The sequence below is a fragment of the Furipterus horrens genome, unplaced genomic scaffold, assembly GCF_987537825.1.
Source record: "Furipterus horrens unplaced genomic scaffold, mFurHor1.1.pri manual_scaffold_1, whole genome shotgun sequence".
Taxonomy (NCBI): domain Eukaryota; kingdom Metazoa; phylum Chordata; class Mammalia; order Chiroptera; family Furipteridae; genus Furipterus; species Furipterus horrens.
This window is the reverse complement of record NW_028327171.1, coordinates 53,173,248-53,187,351: the sequence shown is the minus strand read 5'-3', so window position 1 is coordinate 53,187,351 and position 14,104 is coordinate 53,173,248. Positions and strand designations below refer to the sequence as shown.

Below are 14,104 nucleotides of genomic sequence, written 5' to 3'. Positions count from 1 at the left end.
AAACACCTAAAAAGTCTGGCAGTGTATTTCATGAAGACAGGTATAATCTATACATATGCCTCAAGAGTATAAAATGACGTCAATAAAAGGAGAAACTAAAAAGACTTGGATTCTGTGGCCCAGAAAAAATGATCTAACTGAACTTCTTTCTATAACTCAAAATACTAAAACTAAGGAATAGATGATACAGCTGTTCTATGAGAAATTAAAATCGACTAGTTTCATACACAGTGGATAATAATGAAGTAGAGAAAATCTATGATCTTAAATGGGTGTACAAGCTTGAAAACTTCACTAGTTCAAAACAGATTTCAATTGATTCACAGATGACAGATCCATGAGAGGTAGTTACTGGAAATGAGAAGAACTTGAAGTGAATTCTAACCACTATAGAGAGCACCATGATGAGCAATTACTATGTGGCCCCATAAAATGTCTCTTGATGTCACAATCACCAAGACGGTACTTGGGAAACTATTCCGTCCTTTTAAAGTTGATCATATCATGGATTAGCTTCATTATTTCCATGACTACAATAATTAATAATATGAAATTATGTTCCTTTGGGAAAAAAAAGTTTAGAAATGTATAATAAAAAAATCAAAATTCCTTTTCCTCTAATTCCCCCTCCAACTACCCTTGAGAACCCTACTTCAGAGGTCACCAGTTTAGTGTGCATCAATTTGTCCTTCAAGACTGTTCTTTTAGAAAAAATTTATTAATATCATTTATTTTTTTAACATGCTGTTTCACAGGCCAATGGACTGTTTGTGATTGGATTGTTTTCAATGACTAGATTCTGTTTTTTTCCATCTTAGAGATGGAGAAAATATATAAAACAAAAATATAACAAATCAAAGTTTAATCCCAAGTTCAGAGATGTTGAGATGTTATTTCATTATGAACTTAGTCACTAAGGAAGTGGTATTATTAGCAAGGGAAAATAACAGCCGAATTCCTAGCTTTAATTCTGTGCACTGGCCTTTTTCATCGGCAGCCGTCCGTCTCGAGAGACGGTGGTGTAGCTTCTTAAGAGTCTATCTGCACCGCCGAGAATGGCTGTGCAGTCCGACTCGGGAGTGACAGTGTCTCCTCCCATGTTGAATCGACATCTTGCGATGACGCTGGAGTGTCCTCTCCAGTGAAGCTGAAGCTACAGAGCCTGGGCAGGGTGATATGGAGGGTCTGCTGTTGCCCATGCAGCAGACCCCCCTTCTCTTCGCAGCTGAAGGGTCCAAGGGAAAGACGGAGTCAATACAGCTTGGCTTCAGGTGCGCCGCAGGAGTTGCCGGTGTTGACTACAACGTCAAACCGCCTTAGGGACTCCGGCTCCGGATTTTCTGTCGGGGTTTACTCCCTTAGCCTTTCCCCTGAAGAGGTATGCCGCAAGGCAGCGGAGGTACTGGCCTTTTTATACATAAGAATATACACATAAACACATATCACAATAACACATAAATAAAAACTATGTTAAAATGATAAAAGAGGAATTAAATCCATAATTATTGAAGAGAACTTATATTTTATTCTTATTTTATTCTTACTTTTAATTGGTTTAAACGTGTGTTTAAAGTAAGAGGAATATACTTGCTAATAAGGCAAGGAGTACCAGTAGCCTGTACAGATAGCTAAATATTCTTTTAATCTTGTACCAGTTTATTAATAATCCTTCAATGTTGTCTTTAAAAACTAGACTTAGGCCATGGAAAACATGCTTGACTCTTAAAGGCCGCATTTTGAGTCTGGATTTTTTCATCAATAACCTGGAAAGCACAGGACTCAGGCTCATGATGTGGAATTCTGTGTGTAAATAACCACGTTTCCACCTCAGAGGCCTCTCCCTGAGGATTACTTTACTCTTTGTAGCTCTCTTGCTCTCAGCTACCACACAAAGCAGCGTCTACTTCATCTATGCAGACTTAAGGTAAAAATAATCTTTCACTATCTTTCTTAGATGCTTTAATTTGGCAATTTCAGCTTAGCATAAAAATATCTCACAGAGGCAGAATTTAAAAATTTAATTACTTTTATCCTGAAAAATGCCTTAAAGACCATAAACACTGATAACATAGAACAGAAAAAAGTTATCTTACTCTGTGAAGAAGAGAAACATTCCAATTTTTCCATTTTCCAAATATGTCCATTTTTATTAATAACCATTCCAAAAAGTACATAAGTGCCAAAGGGAATAAAAACACTTCAATCAACTTAAAAATTCCTAATAAACCTAAAAAAATTACGAAAGTGTTTTGGTAAACTGGTGTTACAAGAACACTAGTGACCAGAAGGAAGTGGCTTCACTAGGGAAGGAAGCCAGGTCCCAGATGTTAGCAAGGGAGTGGTCCAGGGTGAATGTGGCTGACGCAAGCTGCTCTGTAGGGGAAAGAGATGGCAGCTTTCTGGCATGACAAGAGCATAAAAAAGGTTCCTTAAGATGAGAAGAGATAGCATCTTTTTTAAGTCAAGAGAAGGGGGTTAATGAAGAGTCTGAATTAACAGTTCACGATCAGTCACCGAACACATATTCAATACAACATATAACATATAAAGTATGGCGAATTTATGAAAAAAATCGTATCACTTTGGAGAATAGATCAATCACAATAGAATAAAAAGTATTTTGGTTGCCTACAGTGGGAAGCCTGCCTTCTGTTCAGTTAAGAATTACTGGCAGTACCTCTGTAAGGTTTTTAGTCACTAAAAGAAGGTAAATAACTAGGGCAGAGGAAAAATACTGGTTTCGGACAAAGTGATAATGACCTAGAAGAAGGCACAGTGAAAGATATAATAAAAGAGAGACAAAAGGAAAAGCTTGCTTAGAAAAGTGTTAGAAGTTAGGAGAGATGAGCAAAGTATTAGGGTGTTACAGTTATTGGTCAAAGAAACAGAGCAACAGTATTTAGAAACAAATGATGTCAGGATGCATGGTCCTTCCCGTGCATGATTTCTCTCCAGGACACCTCACTCTATTCTCTGTGGTTGTGCTTTTTAGTTTGTTTAAATGCTCTCTGGGCCTAGGTATGTAGAATTTTACAACTTAATTCCAACCCCTCCTCCTTTAAATCCCTTTAAAATTCTTTGTTTATAGCTACAGAAAAATAGGATCACGCTACTATTGATACAGCTCAAATAACTCACCAAATTATCAACAGCCACATGTTTTATCAGGCTCTACTAAAAGAAAATATGTCAATTTAATCTCAATTAATAACTAACAGCACTGCCACGAACTGAAGAACTCTCCAGAACACTGGTTTGTGGGCAGAAGGGTGGGTGGGTGGGTGGTGGTACATGGCATGATTTGCCTATGGAGGGAGACTTGTCAAAATAAGCACTCCAGAGTCCCATCTCTGGAAAAATAATTTTAAACATTTGACTTTCCTTTTCTATAATTTTAAATTTCAAATTCTGACTATAATCATCTTTCTAGGGTTATTTCCAGTCTCACACTACTTCATGGTCACTATTTTTATCCCCAGTGGCCCTCAAGCACATGGCAGGGATGGGAGAAGTTTAGGAATGGGGAGGAAGTAGTGAAAATTCAATTCAAGAATATCTTGATATTTTTCTTTCCTAAATGAAGGACATCAACATAATTTTGGCTGAATGTTTCATCTACATATGTTCTGACTACTTTTCATTCATGGCATAAAGATATTTCTTAACTATCCTGTAAGTAGAATTATGTTTTAGAGAAAGTGAAAGGGTCTTTTTAGATTTAAGCAGCTATGGTGCATTTCTCTTCTGATCTTAACTTTTAAAATGGTAGCATCGAACCATTCTGCTGCTGCTCCGTTTTTATCACTATAATTTCAAAAATGTACTAGTCGATTAATTATGAAGGACAAAGTTTTCATTATAGAAATGATTTGTTACTGAATGTAGCCCAGGGGAAATAATAATTCCATTCGTAGTCTATATTCTTAACTTTTTAAAGTCAAAACAGAATCTCCTGCACTCTGAGATACAAAGCATGTATCTTTGCTCCTTTCTCATTATCAAGAGAAAGCATAGGGTAGTGGATAAGAGGACACTGGGAAAGTGAAGAGACACAAAGACAGCCCCACCAGCATTGTATGCTCCCAAGAGAAACAAACTTTAAGTTTCAAGAAACAATTGCTTGCTGTCTGGGAGATGCTCAGGCATCAAACAATAAAGAACAGTCAACAGAGGCAAGAGGCCGAGCACGCTGCTGTGATTTCTGCTCTCTAATCCCCCAGCTCTAGTAAAAAGGCCAGCTGTTGCCACCTCGCGTAGGGCATCAGCAGAGCAAATTAACTGGCGGAGAAAAAAAGCTGCGGATATTGGAAAATTCTAATTTACCAGCTTCTTTAAGCTACACTGTTTTTAACATTAAGGACATCCTGCTAGTAGCATTAAGAAATGCCTGTGCAATGGCAGTCCAAGGAGTTTACTACTGTTTTCATGTTTTATTGGTAAATGAGATGTAAATACGAAGTATTCAGTTTTGACTGAAGGATATCTTCTATGAAGTACAAGAAATATGAAGAAATACACTGAAGCTTACTATAAAACATTTCAACACTCACAGACTAGCTCAACAAAAAGCCTCAACTGCTCAATAAAAATTCTGTATCTGTTATAGCTGGATCTTAAGGCTCTCTAAGCATGAACACGTTACACTGAAATGCCGTGTCTGAGTTTTGGGCATCCAGATACTATTTCACTATGGTGGAATTTGACACACTACACTTTGAAACATGATTGCAAGTCATATAAAGAGAATTAATGCCCTTCAATCTGTTCAATGGCTTCGTTTACACTCTTAGTGTTCTCTTACCCAGACGTTCAAATTCTATCCAAGTTTTCATAATCCTTTGACAGTTAAAGTTGCAAAACTTTATACAGTGTAAGAAATACATAGATGATGATCATCATCACTAATATGTATGTCATTCTGATCTACCTCATAAAAGACATGGGTAAGAAGAAAGCTCCTAAATATAAAGAACCATTTTATGTAATTATATTTTTCAATGGCTTGAGTTTTTCTTTTTAAATTAGTTAAGCACAGTAATTAAAAGACCTGGGCTCAAATCTTGGCTTTACCACTTATTATCTATGTGTTTCTAAGCCTCCATTTCTTGATCTATAAAATGAAAAAAATGACTATACCTATGAGCATGCATGTGAAGCACATAACCTAATATCTGGGAGAGGAAAGTATTCAAATATACGTTCATAAACAGTTTCAAGTTCTGATACAAAAATGAAAAGGAATCTATTGTAAAACGAGGAGAGAAAGACCCCACAGTTCTTAGAAAGAGCGATCTAAATGATTGGTAATACCTCTTTAATTCCTGGGTATCAATGACTTTGATTATGTACACAGAGAATTTAAAGTATAACTTGCGCTTCAGTGAACTAGAGTTTTAAAAGAAACCTAAGCTCCAGCCCTGGCTGCTGTGGCTCAGTGGATTGAGCGTTGGCCTGCGAGCCAAGTATCTCTGGTTCGATTCCCAGTCAGGGCACATGCCTAGGTTGCATGTCAGGTCCCCAGTTGGGGGTGTGAGTGAGAGGCAACCACACAGTGATGTTTCTCTCCCTCTCTTTCTCCTTTCCCCTCTCTCTAAAAATAAAATAAACAAACAAATAAATAAAGTAAACCTAAGCTCTGAATCCTAGACAATTGATTTAAGGCCCAAACATTCACAATAACCTAGTTAATAGCTGACACAATATTCATAGCGAACGATAAGAGAATTCCAAGATGGAACTTAGTTTAGCAACATTACCAGCAACTATTGCCAATGCTGGGGGTAGAATGGAGAACAAAATTCTTTAAAAAGTCCATGAGATGATAGTGCTGTTACTTGTTGCATATGACAATCATAAAATAAATTTTATAAATCATAAAACAGAGCATAATAGAAAGAAAACCTTTAATTTAAGCTACAATATACCAATCTTTTCCTCTCCAAAGACAGCATTTAAAAACTGCAGTCTGTTTGAATAGATAGGTTGGAAACATTATTAAAAATTCTGCTGGGATTCCAAATAGATTTTATCTAACAGTGTATTTAAATACCTATTAACATCTTTTGAAATAAAATTCACTATAAAATCAAGATAATTTCATCAAAGTCCTAACGGGCATATTTAAACATTGGACAGGTCTAAGTGTGACCAGACACTCCAAGTAAGAAATTAAGGTAGAAAGATGAGCTACGAATCTTATTGAATTTTCCATGAGGTAACAGTCTTTTGACATCTTCAGAGATCTTGTATTCAAATGTCTCATTTTCTCTAAATTATCCTCATATGAACCTGACCCATTATCAGTTATAAAAACAAAATTGAACCTTTTTTTAACTCTTTTATGTAAATAATCTCAGACTTAGAGAAAAGTTGTCAGAACACTACAAAGAACATATTTTCCCCGAATCATTTATTGCCACTATGCTTTCAAAGCCCCATATATTCTACTGTTTTAGCTACAAATAATCAAAGTTTAAAAATTAACATTGATGTTCTACTACCATGTAACCCTCGGATCCTTCTCAAGTTTTACCTACTGGACCACTAATATCCTGTAGGGCAAAAAGGTCCAGTGCAGGATCACACATTGTATGTCTTTAGTCTCCTTCAACCTGAAATAGTTCCTCAGTCTTTCCTTGTCTCTCATGATCTTGATACATTTGAAGGTTACAGGCTAGTTATTTTGTAGACTGTGCCTTAATTTAGGTTTGTCTGCTGTATTTTTATAATTAGATTTAAGTTATACATCGTTGGTAAGAATATCCTGGAAGGGATGCTGGGTTCTTCTCACTGCATTCCATAAGGTGCCACACAGGTCTGATTTGACCATTACTGATAATATTAACTTTGACCGCTTGACTAGGTAGTATTGCCAGGCTTCTCCACTGCAAAATTACTTTCCCCTTTTTAATTAGTTCATGTGGTGATATTTTGTGTGATTAAATAAATATCCCATTCCCCATCACTTATTTTATTCATTTATTTATATAATTATTAATTTATGGATTTGCTTTATTTAGTGGGTTACAATTTATAACTGTCATTATTTATTTTGACACCCAAACTGTCCTGGTCTTGGCCAGCTGGAGCCTCTGTATCCTGTTGACATGTCCCCACCATTCTTCAAGTACTTCTACTTTCTGTGTCTTAGGAGGCCCAAGGTTCATCCTGCCTTTCCCAGCTCCAGCTCTGGACTCTAACACATATCCAAAGAGTCCTAATTCCTATGTATGGCTTCTCCCATGAGCTTAGAAGAGGGAGTCTCTTCTCTCATTTCTTTGATCTTCCTAACTCAGGCTTCATAGTTTAATTTCACTAGTGAACATGGTCTGTCTTCTCCAGGATATGAGAAACCATACTACTACTTCTTAAAGGACAATCAGTTGGCGAATCTCCAAAGTGCAATAAATGCGACAGCAGCAAATTTTACCAATCTCTACAATATTCTACCCAATATAATTTTAAAATTATAGTAAAAACATTCTTGATTGCCCCCTTCTCTAAATTCTGTTAACTAATACACTATTCTAGCTGAATATGTATACTAGACACTTTGATCTGTATAATACAGTAGTAACTATTAAACTTTAAAATTTTCCTGTTGAAAGTATCCATGACCATATTCTCAAGTGTTAGACTGAAGATAAACAGTAAGGAAAGATATTCAAGATTCTTTCTCAACTAATGGACGAAGTCATGGCTCATCTCCCTTCGTGTGACTGATGAAGCTGAGTCACTGATCAAACACTTGCTTCCAAGGACATTATCTGGTACATTAACATGACCATAATTTTATATGTACAGAAGTAGTAAATCATTTCAGCGAAGTCACGAGTTTCTCAGGAAAACCAGCAGAACATAAGGCCTGGCTTGATAGTACACACATATACTTTCTTTAAAGAACCAAATTGGGAATGGAAAGTGATAGGGTTACACACAAGGCTCTATTATAAAACATGGAGAAAAGACATCTTTTTTAAAAATCACTTAAAAGTGTATACACTGGTAAAATACATGGAATCATTTCACTGTCTGAAGAATTTCCTGGGACTACGGATATGTTTGTATACACTGGGACACTGACACAGCTTTTCCTGGAACAGGACTAATTCAGCATAAAATTAGGAACCAGGGACTTCCAAATGTTTCAGAACTAATGCTCCTAACAATCCTGTGCAATTACAGTTGTTGTTTTTAGAAAGAAGCTAAGGCTCTGGGAGAAACCATGCCTACGATAACACAGTTAATAAATGGCAATTCTGAGTTAAACAAAGATCTTCTATAAGTTAGCATAAACTTATAAGTCGCCAAACTGGCATAAAAAAAAAATGCAACAGAAAATGAAAATAGAAGTTAAAATGGGCTGTTTCAAAAAATGATTAGAGAAAGAAAAGGAAACAACAGAAAGGAAGAGCTCAGGTGACTTAGAAACAGGGAGAGAATGAAGACAGGCAGTGGAAGACAGCACGCGGCTCAGGCACAGTGTATAAAATAGTAAAACTGCTGGCTTTCTCGTGGGTACTTGAGCGATTGTATTGTAGCGATATAAATTCAGCTTAGAAACGGTTTTCAGATCTGAAGAACTTTTGTTTTTTTTAACTTATTGATTTTTTTTTTTTTGAGAAAGAAAGAGAGAAAGAGAAAGAGAATCGACTTGTTGTTCCACCTATCCACACATTCACTGCGGCTTCTTGTGTGCGCCCCGACTCCTGGTGTAACAGGATGACACTGCAACCCACCAAGCCACCCGCCCAGGGCTGAAGAACTTCTTTCTGTTCCCCATATGCTTTCTTTTGGATATCAGAAAACTCATTAGATAATAAAGTTAAGTATACATTGAAAGAAAAAGTACTTTGTTTCAGAAGGCTAAAATAAGGGACACTTGTAACAAGGTAAGCTTAAATAGAAGCACCAACCCCCAGTAACTTTATTTTTACTTAATAATATTAATCTTTCACTGACTTCCTTGGGTTCTCCAGGATCTGAGTAAATCTCAATATGCAATCAAAATATCTTAAAGTTTGAAACCTACTAGCATCAGGAAAAAACTAAATACCCCCACCCCCCAACAAAGTGAAAGTGATTAGATAGGTCCAGCTGGAATGGGGTAGAGGGTGGTGGAGGGGAAGGAAAGCCACATTACCTAGTGAAGTGAGAAGCCTGGCCAAGTGTAAGATGGTGTTTACACGTGGGTGTTGGGGGCCTGGTCCAGGAGTGAGGAGAGTATCTGTTTTTATTTTTATTTTATTTACTTTTAGAGAGGGGAAAGGAGGGAGAGAAACAGCTATTGGTTGCCTCTCACACACCCCCAACTGGGGACCTAGCCTGCAACCCAGGAATGTGCCTTGACTGGGAATTGAACTGGAAAACTTTCGGTCCACAGGTGAGCATTCTATCCACTGAGCCACACCAGCTAGGGCGAAGTTCTGTTTAGGAAGGTAGTCTGGGACAGGGTGTTGGAGCACACGTAGGACGAAGAGGGTATCTCCACAAAAGCACAGCGTGGCTTCCGGTGAGGATGGAGTCCCTGTGTAGGGCACGGTGGGGAGGGGAGAATGAGAGGGGAGATGTCTGCGTAAGGCATCAATCAGAGCATGAGCTCAGTGAAAAGGACGCCAGAAGGGCAACATGACACAAGCTGTCCGAGCCTAGATGAGGGGAGCAAGGTGTTGACACAGTGAGGCACTAAGGTAGTGACCTGGGGTCAGTGTCATAAGAGCCTGAGCTGGGTGAAAAGAACATTTGTTCAATGAAGGGGATAGTGGCAAGTTTGGTTACATATAAAAGGGCTGATAAAAACAAGTAAATATATTATTGATACCTGAGGCCAGATTTCTCATAGCCAGAAAAAGGAGTTACAAATATGGAAAAGGAGAAAACAAGAACAAACCCTGTATTACTGGATTAAAATGGTATCAGTGTTGGCTCATGGTTTTCAATATAGACATATACATATGACTAGGAATATAAATGCAAATGTATTTATGTCTCTACGTGTGTACATGCAACATTTGCTCCCTAGGCTCCCTAGCTCTTTCCACTGAGAGGGTCTGGGAACAGTGATATTCCAGGAACAATGAGCATAACTAGTTCCCAGCTTTGATTTCTAAATACCATTCTCCAAAAAGAAAAGAAAGCTGGATCAGGGAAAGTACAGAACGAGCATGGAACATCTTGTGACATGAAAGGACAATATCAGGACAACAGGAGAAACCTGAATGGAGTGTGCGATTAGATGGAGAAATGTATTAGTGTTAACATCCTGATTTTTATGGTTGCATTATGGTTGCTACACAGTAAAGTACTTGGAAGCAATGGAGCTTCAAGTTAGCGTCTTTCCCTCAAATAGTTCAGGGAAAAAAGTTCTTTGTATGTACTTTTCTGTAAGTTTGAGATTAAATGCGTTAGCAAATAAATAGAAATGGGGATGGTGAAAAGGCAGTAAGGTGAAGGGCAGGAAAAACTACTTACTGAGGTCTTCAGCCAGCTGCACTCGTTTACCAGTAAGCAACTTAACCTTCTTCTCACTATCTTCAGCAAAATCTTCCAATACTTCTTTAACATTTTTCTCTAATCGTCTAACTGTTCAAAGTAAATAAAAACACTGAGGAGCACCACTTTTATGAATGCACAAGGATGTGAAATTAACAAGATATGGAGAGGAAGTTCTTATCTTTCTTATTAACCTATTAAGTTCAGACTTCTCAGTTAGAGGGAGAATATTTACCTATTATTCAGTACTTTTAACAATATAAAACTAATACATATCTCAGAGAAAGTCATAGTCTCAAGTTCTAACACTTTAACAGAAGTGCAGATTTCTCAAAAAAACAAAAACAAATGATGCTTAGTAGTCCTTTCCTAACAATTTTTGTGTAATGGAGAGAGACTCCTGGTATGTTTAACTCCCATCATTTTCAATTATAATTTATTTGCATTAATATTTTAAAGGCAAATAGTAATTTTCAATGTTTTGAATAAAACTATTGTAAAGGAAGTATTTGGGAATGCTATTAAATATGGATGTTATTACTATTATTTTTGATGTCAAAATTAGAAAATGGTTCCTCTGTGGCTTACCTTCAGTGTTTGTAAGTTGTTGCCTTAAAGTATTTGCGGTGATTGCAAGCATGCGCTGTATTCGCCAAAACAGGACAACATCATTGCATTCCAACTGAAATATTAGGTAATTAAGATTACCAGATGCAAATTTAAATATAAATTTGATCATAAATACAACTACTAAAGTGAATAACTACAGCCTAAGCTTTAAATAAAAATACTCAGATTTACCTGACATATATACTCATATTCCTATTGTAGATATAAGCTACAAAATCTTTTCTGCACAGGATCCATCAAATTCTTCATGATTTGGGTTCTATCCACCTCACAACTTTGCTTTGATTCCAATAGCAAAGCAAATAAGCTTGAGAAGCAGGGTATTTCATTACGTTATATACTAAGTAGAAATAAGCAGCACATTATATAATCCTTAATTTGCATTTAGTTTCAACTCACAGCCATGTTAAAAAAATGTCCTTAGGTTAACCTCTTTTCTTTGAGTGTATACATAAGAAATTTTTAAAGTTCAGCTGTATATGAAAATAAAGTAATGATATATTTTTTTTTTTTTTGGTTTTTCAATTACAGTTGTCCCCTTTTCCCCTAATTTCTCTCCCAATGATATTTTTTTTAAAAAGCTTTTTCTGTAGAGAGGTCTTTTCAACAATTGAAATTATGCAAAAATTTGCCACTTTTTACATAGGTGCATTTAAATGTAAATTTATTTTAAGCTGCCGAAAACTCAAAGGAAAGCATTTTAAGGGATCTCATATAAGATCACTGGGTAATAGAGCTCCTTCAGAAGGATACATTAAAAAACATTTCTGTCTCTAACAAAATGCTCAAAATACATCATCTCCTGCCACCTAGAGGTTATTTTGTAAAATGTGACATTAAACTATTTACAACTGTCCAAGAACTTTAGTCTTTAAAAGAATTATTTAAAACAAGATTTTACTGATACGAAGAATTACAACATAATAAATGAAACTAGCACAATAAAAAATTGTTTCGCAGTATAATTTCCATTATGCAAATGTATGATTATGTTGTACACATACAAAAGAGTTTAATAAAAATATACAAAAATGTTAACTGAAATTACTTCTAGGTGAAGGACTGTAAGGGACTATTTCCTTTTTCATGTTTTTTTTTTTAACATTTATTATTTGCATTTACTTTCTACAATGGGAAGGTATTATTTTCTAACATACAAAGCTAATTCTTTAAAAACATTTTTTTTTAAGTGCCCATTAAATGCACACACAATCTTAGAGGCACCGGGATGATTTGCAAGTAAGATGCAGATACTACCAAAGTGGGAAATATCTTTGAAAATATATGGATTAGGTTATTCTTTATAGATCACACATTTTTTCCAGAAGATGAAAGGACCGAAAGTTAATGCTAAAACTAAAGTTTACTTCTAAGCGTCTAAAAAACTATTGCTAAAAAACATTTCTACTTGTTTCTGGAAACCTTACCTCAGAATCTACAAAATGCCTTTGGTAGTAATAAAAGCCTCTTCGACAAAGGTTACAATGGTTTAGAGCCGTTTTTAAGAAATGTCGTCTATAAACTTGGTGCCAGGTGTCCTTGATCTAAAATGAAAAAAAACAAACAAACGCCAAAGAGTTATTATACACTCCTCAGGTTAATCAAACACATTCTGAAAAAATACATACAAAGCATATTTATAAAAAAGTTAATTAAAACCATTTAATTTTTTTTCAAGACAAAGATTAATTTACTACTACTCTGTCCCCTTACCAGTTTATGTACTTCAAAATTTACAGTGTTTTTAACAAGCATTGCTGCTATATTCAAATAATCATCTTGTAGAGCAGACAAGGTAGGGATTATCTTCTCCTAATTTGAGGTAAAGATTCCAAGGCAAAGAGGTTGTGAGCCTTGGAGAGAGTTAGGACTAGGAAGTTAGTCTTGGACCCACATCAAGCAACCCAACAATATTTCCTTTCTGATTATTAAATTTCAGTTACTATACCAATACGACCTACCCCACATTATGGCTATATAGTCTTTAGAGTGTTCCAGGTTCTTTCACACTACTGTCTTTTTAAAGCATAACAATAGTAAGTAGAACAAGTATCATCACCACCATGAGAAATGAAAAAAGTGGGGCTCAGAGAGATTATATCTATTAATAAAGGTAATATTACTAGCAAATAAAATGAAACTGTACTAGAATTCACATCTCCTGACACATAGTCCATCTACTATTTTTGCCATAGTACTTTGCTACGTATTTTATAGTTTTATAAAGTGCACTGAACAAAGTGTCTCTTGGAAAAAAACCTGAGATATTCTTACAACTTACTGTTAACGAGAGCTAGGGCAATGCGGATAAATTAAATCTATATTCAACTAATAATTTCATGTAATTATTAGTCTTAATTTCATTTTCAATTTATAAATAAAGCCGTATGTATAGCAGTTTAACTGTTTTGAATGTCGGTTTTCTTTTCTTGTCCTGACCCTTGGTGGAATTTAAGTATACTCATTTCTCAAATAAGAAAACATAAATAGACAATAATCTTTAAGAGAATTTATATGTGGTTCTGAAATTTCTTATATGATTGTTTTCCCCAATAGAATTACTTTTCTCGTTGGGTTTCACTTAAGCTAATATTAAAATGAAGTTTTGCTCCCTTACACCCTAATTAGGAAATACGGATCCAGAGACAATATTTTAAAAAGAAAAATTTCCCCCAACTAAGCATCATGAAGGTAAGCAAAAAGTAGTCTAAACTATAAATATTTTTATCCTCATAATTATTGTAAGTGAGGAAAAAGAGAATCCAAAGGCATTATCCAACAAGAAATGAAGATTAAGGAATGAAGGTAGTGCTTTCCGACATATTTATTACCAGGCTCGGGTCCACCGTCACTCCTTGGGATTCGAGGTTTTTTCGGACTGTCGTTATCTCATCACTTGCAAGATAAGCTGGGTGCTCCTCATTGCACTTCAGCATCTTCTCCAATTCATTCTTGGTTTCATTGTGAACACACTTTAAAATGT

At 35.8% G+C, this 14,104-nt stretch overlaps 1 protein-coding gene across 4 annotated transcripts in view; it reads right to left on the bottom strand.

Annotated features, from left to right (window-relative positions):
- The window catches only part of OPA1 (OPA1 mitochondrial dynamin like GTPase), an 87,435-nt gene that overhangs the window by 14,112 nt on the left and 59,219 nt on the right, over window positions 1-14,104 (bottom strand). For all 4 annotated transcript variants that reach the window (XM_090275467.1, XM_090275481.1, XM_090275475.1 and 1 more), the window contains 4 exons: window positions 13,953-14,093; window positions 12,549-12,665; window positions 11,080-11,173; window positions 10,471-10,581 (listed from right to left, as the gene is read on the bottom strand). In XM_090275467.1, coding sequence (XP_090131593.1) covers window positions 10,471-10,581; window positions 11,080-11,173; window positions 12,549-12,665; window positions 13,953-14,093 — 463 coding nt within the window. The remainder of the gene's footprint in view (window positions 1-10,470; window positions 10,582-11,079; window positions 11,174-12,548; window positions 12,666-13,952; window positions 14,094-14,104) is intronic.